General features: G+C 31.3%; 1 protein-coding gene and 1 long non-coding RNA gene across 3 annotated transcripts; one reads left to right on the forward strand and one right to left on the reverse strand.

The window, feature by feature from the left end:
* Positions 1-5,761: 5,761 nt before the first annotated feature.
* On the reverse strand, positions 5,762-13,868 carry LOC148209883 (uncharacterized). Its single transcript, XR_015792931.1, has 4 exons — positions 13,702-13,868; positions 11,220-11,381; positions 7,539-7,674; positions 5,762-6,353 (listed from the first exon to the last, which is right to left on the reverse strand). It is a non-coding gene; the product is annotated as an uncharacterized LOC148209883 (long non-coding RNA).
* LOC111022194 (basic leucine zipper 43-like) lies at positions 7,813-8,805 on the forward strand. Of its 2 annotated transcripts, XM_088127855.1 has the most exons (2): positions 7,813-8,093; positions 8,225-8,805. In XM_088127855.1, the coding sequence occupies exons 1-2, from the start codon at positions 8,082-8,084 to the stop codon at positions 8,561-8,563; spliced, it is 351 nt and encodes a 116-aa protein (XP_087983981.1). In that variant the 5' UTR covers positions 7,813-8,081; the 3' UTR covers positions 8,564-8,805. The 2 variants fall into 2 exon arrangements, with proteins under 2 accessions (XP_087983981.1, XP_022155056.2); XM_022299364.2 differs by having other exon boundaries at positions 7,814-8,805.
* Positions 13,869-14,805: the final 937 nt, after the last annotated feature.

Below are 14,805 nucleotides of genomic sequence, written 5' to 3' on the forward strand. Positions count from 1 at the left end.
ATTATTAATATATTATTGTAAACATATCAAACTTGTTTCTTTGTGGATCCTTTGCACCAAATCTTATTGCCAAATGCCAAATAATTTGCCCAAATACTGAGATCTCTTCTTTAGTTTTTAATTATTAATTTTTCTTTCAATCTATCAACTTTTGTCTTGTTAAGTATTTTTATTAAAGATTAAGTTGTTTGATCCAATTCCTAACTTATCAAGCTTAGTTGTGTTAATAAAGAAGTGTTTGGGTTAAAAGTACTTTCCCCTCGAAATCATCGGATTTAGGTGCGAAGTACTTAAGTGTTTAATAAGAAAGTGTTTGTAGTGTATTTTTGGCACAAATGCTTGAACAAGAAGTACTTCTTAAAAATACAATACGAAACGTTAGAGTAATTCGTTATTAAACACTTTATTTAAAGTGTCAACTATTAAAGTATGTACTTGTACTAAAAATACTTATCTGAAAGCACTCTCCAACTATAACCAATATTAGAGCCCTTGCAATGTTTGTCATGATCTCTTCCAATTGATATTAATAGTCTGCGCGTTGGATTTTGTTTAATCAAGAAAATGATCAAGTCTGAGTAGCTCGGTTTGGACTGAGGACTATTTGAAGGATGAGCCGGAAGGGTGACCTGCAAAACAGAAGACACTTTGATGCCTAAGTTAGTAGTTGGCCGAACTAAACTCGATAAAGAATTTAGTATTCGCGTACCTTAAAAATGGAGTGAATTGGTCTATTGATAGGCGACTTTCTCGACAATTTTCCCGACAGTGCCTCAACGGTCTTTTAAGGTTGTCGTGAATCACGACGCATTGTCGTGGAGTCTGTCGAAGTTTGGAGCTGAGCCGAGGTAGAACCTAAGCGATTCGGTGTTATATATATGGGAATAGGTCTTCAAGGAAACTTGGTCGGCTCGATCGTATAGACGAAACCGAGGTAATGAAACTTCAAGGTTATGGATGTCCTATCATCATCCAATTGACGTATGCCACGTGTACGGTGAAAATGACTTCCAACAGATTTCATGAATTAAATTAACTTTTCTAACCTGTACGTCAGGTACAGTCATAAATTTGAATATGAGGAGAGACAAATTAGAGGTAAAATATTTTAATCTTAGACGAAACAAGAGGACATACTTGTCTTGTCTTTTTTTTTTTTAAGATACGTGTCCTATCTCGTTCACTCTATATTGTTGCCTAACACGAAGAATTATTAAGAATATACATACAATATAAAATATGTAGTCTAATAGTTTAACCTTTTTGGTCTAGGATAGGTGGTAGAATTGTAAATAGAGATGAAATTCTAAATATATAGTTTCTTTACACAATGTTATTAATTATTGTAACAATTAGTTTTATATGATTTTATATAGTCAAATTATTGTGGTGGAATGGTGAGATCAACTCCCTTTTTTCTTTCTCCTTTTGTTTTGTTTTGTTTTTATTTAATTTTTGTTTTGTTTTTTTTTTTTTGTGGTGCCCTGTGCTCATTTTAATATACATTATTTGTGTATATATTAGCTTTTTTAATTCATCATATCAAATATATAAAGGCTAGCTTTTGTTAGATGTACACGACACAATAGATGCTTTCACTTTCATATTGCATATTAGAGTTTTTGTTTGGTTGATTTTTTTTTTTCGCGCAACGTGAGCCGTGGTTAAAACATTTGTTTATTTTCTGGAGGTGGTAGGTTCAATCCCCACCCTTACATTTGCTCAGTCAACTCGAGTATAACTTAATTAGTTTTATTTATTTAATAAAATTTAATCACACATTTGATAAAAATACATTTTAAAAAAAAAACTTGCATGAAAATATAGTTCTTTCTTCTTCTTTTTTTTCAATTAATTTCTTTATCAATAAATCATTCTGATGATCATCTTTAAAAGTGAACACTGAACAGTCAAATCGAAAACCTTTGGGATTTTCATTCAAACTTTTTAAAAAAGTTATTCAAAGCATTTGCAAGAAATTGAGTTTTTTTCTTCAGAGAATAATTGGGAAAGGTAATTGTTGGATAAGGACGTTTCATTCAAATTTTTTAAATTCAATTTTTAATAATTCAGGGTATATCATACGGTTAATAAATAATATTGGTCATTCCATATAAAAATATATAGTTTTTTTATAAAATAAAAAATATGAGAAAATTCATCTACTCAATTGGTCAAAATTTTCTAGCTAAAATATATGACCTTTGAGGCTTTAAAGATGATCAAAGTGTGAGGCTTTTTGATTGTTTTTTTTTTGACAATAAGTATTTTCATTGTTGGTTTTTGGATATTTTTTTAACTGTTTTAATATTTTGTTGGTTGAATTTTGTATAATCTATTTATTGATTCACGTAAAGTTTTCTAATTTTTTTTAGAAAATTTAAAAAAATAAACAAAATTTAAAAGTTTCATTCCAAAGAAGAAACTCATCGATGGTATTTCATGTAATTCATATCATATATACAATTTCCAAAGCGGAGAAAGAAAAAAAAAACTAAAGTTAAACATATTTATTAACCATTTCGTTTTTTAAAATTAAGCTTATAGATAATAAACACATTTCCAGAAAAGGTATTAAACTTCTATCAACATGCAAATATTTTCATTTACATTTTTATTCACCTATGGGTTAGACATCGACGTAAGGAATGAGCTACGTTGATATTTCCATTATATACGATTTTTAAAAATATCATTGATATGGAAACAATATTAATATTAATTGTTTTAAACTTATTTAAAATTAGTAAAATACTTATTCCTTATTTAAAATAGTTTTTATGAATTTCTTAGTTTTTATAATATTTTTAGAAATATCCATCAACGTCAATATTTTATCAAAATTTTAAGACCTCAATTCGAAAACTTTATTTTCAAGTTTGAAAACTTTATTTTCACATGTCTTGCTTTGTTTTGTCTGTCCATTTTCAAAATCTAAGCCATTTTTTAAAGCTATGAACTAGTTTCTAAAAACTTTAAAAAAGAAAAAAGAAATTGTTTTACAAAAAATGTGAAACTTATACCAAAGAAATGGTAAGGAAGCTATACGTGTTTTTTAAAATATAAAATCATTATCTTGTAAAACACATAATTCCTTAATTAAAAAATTTAAAAAAAAAAGAAGAAGAAGAAAAAACCTCTAGGGAAAAATATCCATCTTAAAATTGTAATTAAATGGTAAGGTATATATATATAGTCGTATCTTGTTTAGTTTAGTCCATTTTATTTAAAAGTTTCAATTTAGTCTCTTATGTTATAACATTTTAAAATATAATCCTTACCGTCAGTAAATATTAAAATTAGTGGACGATATACTTATATAGCATATTATTTATATTGAGATTTATGTCCTAAAATCTCGTAATTGTTAAATAGTAAGTAAATGTCTAAAATTACCGGACATGTTTTATCTTTTTCTAGAGCAAGTGAGATAACATGGCATAGAATGTCCTACAAAACATACAAGTTTTAATGCAAGTGGGAGATTGTTAAGATTTAGAGTTAAAAGTACATAAATAACCTATTTTGAGATCCCAAATTTCATAAATATCTATCTTTATTAATATTTATTAATATTTACACAGGGAGATTTCAACATTAAAATATGATTTTTTTCCCAAAATAGCCTTAATTAAATTTCCCTATTCTTTTAAAAAAAAATTAAATTTCCTTATTAAATTTAATATGTTTTTTAATTTATTATTTCCTAATAAATGAATGGCCATTAAAGTATATATTTTCCTTTATTAATGAATTATTATATATGAAATATTTAACCAATAAAGGAAGTTTTCATTTGAATTTTTCATTATAGGTTTGGATACCAAATTAAATATAGAAATTCCTCCATTATTTGTTTCAGCTGGTTTTTTTTTTATTTCTTTTAGCGGAAACACAAATCTGGCGAATTTTTGTGAGAATTTCACTAATTAACGTCCCAAATAATGAGAATAATTGCATTGTTTACTGTTAAATTGTTTATTAAAATACAATTATTTAAATAATAAACATATATTTACATTAAATGACCATTAATTTATTATGGAATATTATATTTTTTTAAAAAAATAAATGTAATAAGATGGTAATTTGGAGACAAAAAAAGTCTAACTTCAAAACGTCAAAATCTATATTTGTAAATATTTATAACATTAGACATTTTAAAACATGACTTCTAATATAACCCAAAAGAGACAATTGCGTAGGATTTATGTCACAAAAGATCCTAATGAGCAAATATTTTATTATTTATTATAAAAAATAACCATTCATGTTTCTCAATATGCAATATTTATATAGATAGGACTTGGATGTCGTACCGTATCTTGATAGCACTGTTCATACGATTCACTTTGTAAAAATTACGAATAATTTTGATCCTAATTGTTAGTCATATGAAGACATCATATGCAATAAGTTTGTATAAGATTAGACCGTAAAATACTTCACCTTTATTTGTCAATCCATTAAAAAAAAGTTTCTAATTTTTCCTCTAACTTCAAATTTTAAAAAAATAGGAAAAAAAAACTCAAGTTTTCTCCTCTTAATGATCTTTTTTCTCCTTGAAATTTTCACCATTTTTTTTACTACAGCAAATTTGAGGTATATAGAGTTCGAACTTACAACCTCAAATGAACGAGTCGATGTTAATTACTACTGAATTATGATCATTTTGACGACTAATTGAAAAATATTAAAACAAAAGAAACCAAACTAAAAATTTTAGGCAATAATTTTTTTAGTAACAACAATATAGGTCGGCGAAGATTTAAACTCAAAAATTTTTTATCTAGAAAATGTCTTAACCAGTTAAATTATATTCCGTAAATTTAACGTACTTTTTTTTTTTTTTTCTTCTCCCTTGTGGGAGAGTGTCTGGTACGAAAAGGGTCAGTGGTTAAATCAAGTACCCTTTCCATGGGGGACTCCGACCGTTATTCTAGGGCACTGTCTCAACTACTTCTTTTCCAAAATGCCCCTTCTTTATTTCTGGATTTAACTTCTTGCCCAAGGGTATTTTTGGAAACCAACAAGCGTATGGGATAAGATATGTTCTGTTAGGTGAGCAAACATCAAGTTCATCATTGTCTCACCTTAAAAGCAAATAACAATAATTATATAAAATAAAATAAAATAAATAAAAAGGATGAAATTTGCTTTTCAGAAATAATACTTTTATGGGCACCATGGAGTTACAATACAACTTGAACACAAACTATGAATAATATATTTTCTTTTTTTAAAGGAATTTTGCTCTCTTTTATTTTCTAGTTATTCATGCATCATGTGTGATTTTTTAACTCAAAAAAAAAAAAAAGTTTAATATAACCTTTGAGAAAGCAAAAAGTGTCTTCTAACCTATCAAAAGTACTTTTGCAGTTCTTTAGCATTTGATTGAAAATTCTAAAAACACTGGCAAGTATTTGAGGCATGAATCTAACATGTAAAGTCGGGTATTTTAAGTGTTTAGAACGCCCGAGTTTAGGAAACATGTGTTTGAAATACAGGTTTAGGAGGTCTAGATTAAAGAAAACTATGAGAGAGTGCGAGTTTAGTGTTGAAACCTACAAACAAACATAGATTCGATATCTTAAGCTAATCTCACGACCCCAACGCCGCTAAAGAGCATCTTAAAACAGCCTTCAAAAAGCGCTATCAGAAAAGTACTCCACCTAAAAACAGTTCTCTCAAAACTTATCTCAAACTCAATCCAATGATTACTGAAAAATTGGAAGTCAAAATTGGGACTAGAACAAGAAAATAGCTACAAGCTCAGCCAATGCTGTCTACAATGTATGTACAATTCAACAAAAGAGCCTACTGGGTTTCTTCAGCTACAAATATACCTTTTTTTTCTGCTAAAGGATACATTCCTATCCCAAACAACAAAAAAAGGGAGAGAGAGAGAGAGGGTATGAACAAACAGAAGACAAGAAAAGAAAGGGAGGTCTGAATTTGTCTGATGAAATTGTTGACTATTAAAGCCCACTCCTCAAGTGTGTGGGGAGGGGGCATTTTCCCAAGCAAGGGTTTTGGTTTCTTGCTCTTCAAAAAGAAAAGAAAAGAAAAAAAAAAAGAAAAGAAAAGGAAACTACTCCTTGGAATCCATTCTACCACTAAAACAAGACATCTCCACTCAGTTGAGTGGTTAAGAGCTCCAATTTTTCTCCTTGCTTCTGATGGGGTTAGCACAATGTGACTTTGATGCACCACCAAGCTTAAATTTTGACCACAATGGCCCTATTTTGCTTCCTTCAAACATCCCAGTGTTTTCCATTCTCTAAACCATTGAAATTTTTGCAATCTCTCTCTATGAAGAGAAGACTTCATGGCATCTGAATTCAAAACATACCCTGCAGTTGCAACACAAGAGACATACCCAAGATATGGTTAAAAGAAAACCAATAACTATTCTTTTTAGGTTTAAATACTAGTTCGGTCCTTGTTCTTTTAGAGCGTCTACTTTGTCTCTTGTACTTTCAAATTTTTTTCATTTTAGTCATGTACTTTTAAAACATCCATTTTGGTCCTCGTACTTTTAAAAAGTGATCATTTTAGTCTATTCAATATTTTTTTAATCTCATTTCTTTTGATCATAATTTTAGCATGATAGTTTACTTACTAAATTTTTCTTAAAATTTAGCCATAAATTTGTATTAAAGAGTTGCCATTGTGTATAAATTTGTGCTAAATTTTGTAAATAGAACCAAATTAGTCACTTTAAAAAAAAAAAACATAGACTAGAACATACATTCCGAAAGTACAAGAACTAAAATGAACAAAAGTTGAAAGTATAAGGGCCAAAAGGAACACTTTAAAGTTAGACCAAAATAAACTAAAGTCAAAAGTACCATGATTAAAATAGTATTTGAACCTTTTTTTTTATCCGACCCAAATGGAACTCCCTGTACAAGGAATCAAAAGTTTACCATATGCCGAAACCTAATATGTAAGTACTCGTCTCTGTTGTGCTAAACAGATGAAAGATTTGAATGGGAAATAAAGTAGAGGTAGAAACAATTTGCCTCTCTGATATCATGAGGAATAACTAGAGACGCAGAGCCAACAGTTATTTAAGCTTCTTTTTCTTTTCTTTTCTTTTTTTTTTTTTTTCCCTTCAGTAGCAAGTAGCTTTCTCAATTTATATTCCAGTTCAAGCAATAAAATTCATAAAATAAAGTTATGTCTATTTGAGTGGTGAAAAAGATGGCAATGAATGGCCCCTTTATAAGAACATAAAGTATTGATTACTGTACTTTCCTGTAATGGCTTTCCCATATGCACTTACTCTTCTTTTATCTCCCCCAACCCCATGAGAAAGAGAGAGAGAGATTTTTTTTTATTTTTTTTATTTCCAACATATAACATACCAGGCTGTAGAATCCTCCTAATTATGCTAAAATAAGAAGGCATACTTGCAAACAAATCTAACTTTTGTAATTTAATATTTTAATCAGGCTCTTATTAGAGTGCCATTTGAGTCATCTATTAAAATAAGTTGATAAAAAATATTTTCTTGTGGATATAGAAAGGCTTACCTTCCTCAACCTGATTCCTCCTTTCATATCTTTCCCCACAATGTCCTATTGGCTGAAAAATCAGAAGCCACCTTACACATTTTTTCTTCCTTTAAAATTGACTTCTTGAACTCCAATCTTCTCCTGTGCTTTCTCCCTGCAAAACATTCTACCATCGCAATTATTATATTTCCCACAAACTGCACTTTCTTCACCTGATGTAAGCAAAAATCTGATCATAAAAGGATTATCCATTAAGAGACTATGTACAACATGCATATATTACACATGCATAGAACCATGGCATAACCATGTAAACGAATACTTTCGGAATTTATCTATGCATACATGAACATTGCAGAACATAGACATAATCTGCATGGTCCAAGTTTTTAAGAAACTTGCTGTTCCTCTGAATTGATGGTGGTGGGGACACCTGAAGCTTTTTAAATCCTATAAAACAAAGCCCTCCATCAACAAGCTCCCCAAGTTCCACTTGAAGCATCCTTTTTCCTTCCAAGAGCCTGCCTGCAAGTTTCCAAAAAACATTGGCCATGCAGCCTGATGAAATTACAAGTCTCCACTATCTTTTTTCATCCACCCCATCCCTATATTCTTCTCAATTTAACATGTCCCAGGACAACACAAACATGATGCATCTTAATCAGTTTTCTAATCCATTATCAAAATTTCAATATCCTTCTCAGGTGCAAGATATGAACCTACCATCCTTCAGCAGTAACTCGACTTCTGACGAAGCAGAAGACCAACAACTAAGCCTCATCAATGAGAGGAAACAGAGGAGGATGATATCCAATAGAGAGTCTGCACGCCGATCGCGAATGCGCAAGCAAAAGCATTTGGATGAGCTGTGGTCTCAGGTCATTTGGCTCCGAAATGAGAACCACCAGCTAATAGATAAGTTGAACCAAGTTTCAGAGTCTCACGATCGAGCTCTGCAGGAGAATGCTCAGCTTAAGGAGGAAGCATCTGAACTTCGCCAAATGATCACAGACTTCCAACTCCATAATCCTTACCAACCTTGACTTGAGAGATCTTCTCCAAGAAGTTACCTGCAGAAAAAGCTGTCTGAAGCATGAATCTTAGATTAACTTTGTATTAGTTTTCAATCCTGCCAGGCTGAGCTAGAGGCAAAGTTTTTGATTTATTCTTTGCCAATAATGGTCCTCTTTAATCTTTATGTAGATGCCAGGAAATCTTTACCTACCTCTGAAGTTGTACGAAACTTTAGAAAAATAAAAGGTATTTTAGCCTTCCCTTTGAACTACTTCATTTGTGATCATAAAATTTTTCTGAAGCCAATTTTAGATTTTCATTTGTTCCATTGGTCAGTTAACATGTATAGTTATTCTTATTTCTTTGCCATCTCCTTGGGCACAGTTAGGATTTATGAAGTTGGTTCAACCACCTTTTAAACATTTATAAAATATTCCACAATTGTCCAACACCAGATAAAATTATCAATAGCAGAAAAGAATTGTCTCCTGAACAGGACATAACAAAATATACACCCGCTGTGAGGCTGATAGTTGCTGGGGAAAATAAGTCAGTGCCATATAACTCAATGGAAAAAGTACTAATCCATCATCCATGAGTGGCATTGGTGGCTGATAGTTGGATGGGCATTGAAATAAGGGGTGGGGTGGATATTGGTTCATGAAAAAAAAAACTGCCATAAAAAAGAAAGCATTTTGAAAAGAGATTCACTTAATTTCAAAATACTTTTCACAGTTTTTGAGAGTTGTCATGACCTAAGTAGATTTGAAATTGGTTTAGTAAAGTTTATTCTTTTAAACTAGCTTGTATAAGACCCAAAAGTTTCTGCAACATAGCAGCTGTCAAGATTTTATTCTTCAGTTTTAGCCTTAATGTTTAATTGTAATGTCGTTGTTCTTTGGTAGATCTTTTACTATATCTTGTAACTGTAGTCATTCCCATCATTTGACCAATCAAATTAATCTGTGTAATCGTCAAAATCTCTGAAATGAATTTTCAATAGACAGGTTTTTTTATCAATCAAGGGCCTTATGGTCATAATAATCTCAACAAGAACAAGAATGCTGAACGAGAAAAAAGACTCTGAGAAAAGAAGTCATCATCAATTGTACCATTTTGGACTTGTTTCACTTCACTTTTTCCAGCTTACACTGAAGTAATAGCATATGATGTTTAGATGAAACCTTATTAATGTGGCACCAACATGATATACAGCCATAAATGTTCATAACAATATGAAGAAGTAACAAAGAACAAGACAGATCAAAGATTTCTAAAAGATTCAAGGTACAAGAATATAGAGAAAATCTGGTAGATGCAACAATCAAGCCTGGTTATTAGTACTTTAAAACTGTACACAACTTTATATTCATCATTTAAGCTCGATCTCTTTGGCTCGATGAGCCAAAAGGTCACCCATTTCTATCATGCAATGCATGACTTTTTATATTGAAACTTTTAGGAACTCAAAACAGAAACTGTAAACAGATGACAGTTATAAAAGCAATATTAGCTCAACAGACTGACGCTCACTAGCAGATTAGCATGTGGTAGTTTCATCTCAAATTCAGTTCAAGTACAAGAAACCGTCCGAAAATGTGCAGAGAAGTCCACATGTAACCTGTATTTTTCTCATCTATTTCCCTTGGACGTAACGTATATTCGGAAGAATGCCTCGCTGACTAAGCTATAAGTCATAATTTCACTCTTTCATACGTAAATCATGAGTTATGAAAACCACATAAAGCTGCCATGCTTACTCAAGACCTACGATTGAATCTTTTTTCTTTCTTGACTCTATGGATTTACCATTCACCATGATAGAAAATAGCATCTTAGCAGGCCAATCCAAGTCCAAACTTGAAAGGAATCCCTTCCCTTCTCTTCCTTGTGAAAGGGCAAGATAAATTTCTCTCTTCCATTACCCAACAACTACGTAACATTGAAATTGAATCTTCTTCTTGAAATTCTGAGAGTGAAAATTTGACTGTACAATTCCCCGTTGTAAATCACCCACTAAATTCTAAGAAAGAGATAACCAACGATTGCCGTTAACTGTCTACTAGTGATGCCTCTTGTCCACACCTAAAATTAAACCCAAATATTTTCTAGAACATGTGTAGCTTGGACTTGACCTCTCAATGTCAACTCTTCCCATATATCATCTAGTCCTCTTTCATCGAAACTAATAAAAGCTCTGATTAAAGGATTTCCAAGGTATGAAAGCAGCTTTCCTATTGCTAGAGCCTCTCCATTAGAACTGTTCTTTAAACAACTGGTAGTGACAAGTCATCTACTGCAATTTTCCATTCATACTCAGCGTATATTTTGGCAGGCTTGAGAACATGGAAGACTTGTGTTAAGAAGAAAAGAGTCCTTACTTCCTTAATTTCGGACGTACTTTCTTACTAATTTCTTGTTTTCTTTAAGATGAAAGAGGACCAAATATTTTGACCACATTAAATTTGTTTAGTCATAAGCAACTGGTGTTTCTATTCATTAGAATTCTTACATAATAAGTTAGTAGCATATGAAACTATTCTTGCCGCAGTGCTATTATTCAACTCAAAACAATAATTTTACATCCCTCCAATGGTGCTGCATATATCAGGTTAATTTAAAATTATTGATTCATCTTGTATTATTATATATACTGCAACATGATAAATAAAGGAAATCGAGTACCACGAGGTGCATGACTTCCACCAAGCAGTGAAGAGATTTTTCTTTACTTTCAGAAGGTTGCTGACTTAAAGGGTGCATGTCCATTTAGCGTTGGATGTAATGTGTTGTACTTTAAACCTCTCCAAGCTCAAACTACTTTTCAACATCCCTTGCTATAGAAACCTGAAGACAAAATAATGAGCAAAAATTGCAATTAAACATCTAAATATTCAATCTGATTAACAGTGAGTGGTCAGGAAACAATAACAAGTAGCTAAAGAGTGATGATAGATGACACTATACGCCTATTGCTGACAATATAGTTGCTATAACCTTGAATATTGCACAAATGTATATTGATAAGCCTTTTTGGTTATCTACAAATTTTATATTTTCTTTTATCTCTCATGTTCTTACCATGCTTTTTCCATCCTCTTGACCTCTTTTTAAGAAGGTTCTTCATTTACAATACATAGCTGTCTGGACTTGAAAGACCTCAACACTTGCAAAGAGTCAACACTTCGACAAAAATGCTCAAGTAACAACGTAAATTTTTAGATACTATGCTTTGCCAAGTAGCCATATCACGATTTTTGATGTGGAATTTTTCTTAGTAAATTGTATCTGAAATATGTATCCTAATATTAGGGCTAGCAAACTTGAAGTTAGAGATTGGCTTCATTGTACATCCATAATTTCATACTTCTCAAAACCATGATTTTCTTTTATTTCTTTCTATTGGATTCCAGATGAAGAATGCAATAGAAACTAGATGGGAATAAACAATCCACTAAACTAACACATTCAACTGGCTGAAATTTTCAAATGCGTCATTGTCATCAGCAAACTGGAACTATTTTGACCCCTTTTTTCCTAAGAAACCAATTTTCTACCAAAAAATAAAAGACGTGTAGGAGCCCAAAAAACAGTAAAGCAACATTATAAAAAATGGAATAGAAAATAAATAATAATTACAAAAAAATTCATAAATAACACCCAAATGGGAGCATTGGAGTGTATCACACACCAAGGCTCCTTCTAAGACTCCTCAATGTCCTTGTACATGAACATTCTCTCATTTCTTTCTAACCGCATATTGTAAATAATCATAAAGAAAGCTACCTACTAAAGAATCTGATCATCATTTTTTTCTTTTTTAACAAGATACAAACGAAAAGATAATACAAATATTCAAGGGGTTAATCCCAGAGGGAGTGAAAGAAAAGGAAAAAAATCAAAAATCAAGCATACTAACTTCATCTCCAACATTTTATACTTTGGATCGGTCTTTGGCATTTTTAATTCCATTAGGGTCGAAAGAACTCTTCTTTACTGACAAGATAACCTCGAGCTTGGGTGAAATATCAACTTGGAAACTTCAATGAGGACCACGAGACACTTACATAAAGGGCACCCTTAGAGAAATTAGGACTCTCTTGTTTAGAGGGTTGAACATCTCGACAGAATTGACTAATATATTGAAGGTTTCAGATTCCACCCAAATTTTATATTCTACCATTATCTCGATGGATAACATCTTTGAGATTTCTTGACCAGATTTCCCAATGGATCGAATTGCCAAATTTTGCCAACTTCGCCACCTTAAAATCTTGACTCAAAATTCTTGAGGAATATTGGAAGTTTGGTTTTCTTGCAACACCCTAAAAACCGACAAATCCAACTAATAAGAACTCAAAGCACTATTTCATTAGAAATGAAGGAGGAATGGAGCAAACTTCGGCAAACGAAAACATCTTTATTTAACCATTGGATCACGATTGATGCTTTTGGGATTATCTGATCGCTGTTATAGAAAAAAAGTTTAATAAGCACGTTGTCCGTCATGTCTTGACAACTTCAGGTAGGAGGCAAGCTGACACTAAACATTTCAAGAAAACTAATCGAAATTTTCATAGTGAAGTGGCACCTCCACGACATATATTTGCGTAACATGCACCATCGGAGCCAAAAACAGTAGATGATGATCTTTGGACAAAATGTATAGATCTTTGATGTGAAGGGCCTAATGTAATAATGGCAACCTACACAATTTATAGCTTGTTGCGAAGTTCCCAACAATGGTGGCTAAATTCTTACTAAATTTATCGTCATAACATGCATATACTTGGTTTAACATGCATTCGTGGGATCTGAGCGACAACCACAATCGGATTCGGAAGATTCAAATTGGAAGTACATTGCCCCGAAGAACAAAATCGAACGTACGAAGATTTATGGGACTTCCATATTTCCCACGAGGATCATAGAGAACTAAGTTTCAATGAAAACCACTAAACCGACTAGATTCCTCAAGTGCCTAGAATTTTGAAAACAGAAAACAGAGGAAAGACAAAATCATGCTATTTAGAGTAAACATTCTCGATTTTCCCTCCAGATTCTCAGAAACGCCAAACAGGGCAGCTCATTGAAGTGAAAAAAATTTCAAATGATGCGACAAATTTGACGTTCATCGAAACAAAACATAGGAGGAAGAACATCAAACCTTGGATTTCAGTGAACAGATTCGAGCGGGAAAGTTTGGGATGAATGAAAACTGAAACCCAGAATCGGATGCAACTTTCATTCTTCAAAACTGGATTTATGCTCAAGTAAGGCTGCTTCTGCATATGGAGGTACAGCCAGAGTATTAATTTTTTGTCAATAGGTTGTCGATATCAAATAATAAGAGGGCCAAAGCAAAGTGGTATATTTTTAAATACGCTGTGAGTTGTAATTTCCATCTAATATGTTAGTATTAAAAAAAATCAAAGGAGTGAATCGATATTTTCATAATATATAAAAAATCGACAAAATAAAAAAAAATATCAACATAATATTACCGTAATATTAATTAATCATTTTTATCTCATTAGAAATTGTGGAATGTTTATTTGTTAATTAAATATTTGTTACCAAATTTTTTTTTATAATATTTTTCAGAAATATTATATGAGATTGACATTTTATCAATACTTCCGTCTTAAAAATCTCAACATTTATATCGATATCGAAATTTAAAATTTTAGGCACACTCTCCTTTTCTATTTATACGAATTTCAAAATGAAGCATATTTGAGATGAAGCAACTCTGGTCCAATAATGATAATTTGTTTACACAAAATATCAAAGTTAACCAGCAAAATTATGACGTAATGTTAAAATACATTACATTAATTAAATTGAAGTATGTTAAAAGTTTTTAATTCAAATAACCATATCACTCACCCATAAAATTTAAAAATTTATTCATCTAATATAACTTAGCTCGTGATCATTTATTTAGTCTTAAATTATTCGTCATTATATAAAATTGATCTATTAAAACAATGATATACTAACAATTGACGACCTTATAAGATTTGATACTTTTAAATAAATATATCAAATTTTTTAATATTCATTGTTTTTTAGTTCAACAACATGTGCGGGTTCAGATTCAAAATTTCAACCATAGATCTAGGATATATGTCTTAATTAGGATTGACAATGTTTATTGATTATAATGACTTCGTTTATTATTTTTTTTGAAACATGGTACCAAATTTATTTTATAGACAATGTTACCCTATTTCATCTCCCTATTTACTTTCTGTTTCATTTATCGTTA

This window comes from Momordica charantia (assembly GCF_013281855.1).
Source record: "Momordica charantia cultivar OHB3-1 chromosome 8 unlocalized genomic scaffold, Mcharantia_2.0 BLBB01000008.1, whole genome shotgun sequence".
Classification (NCBI taxonomy): domain Eukaryota; kingdom Viridiplantae; phylum Streptophyta; class Magnoliopsida; order Cucurbitales; family Cucurbitaceae; genus Momordica; species Momordica charantia.

What these genes read in the sequence shown, in the direction of transcription:
- LOC111022194 (XM_022299364.2), top strand. Translation starts at nt 8,072, where the DNA reads ATGCAGCCTGATGAAATTACAAGTCTCCACTATCTTTTTTCATCCACC.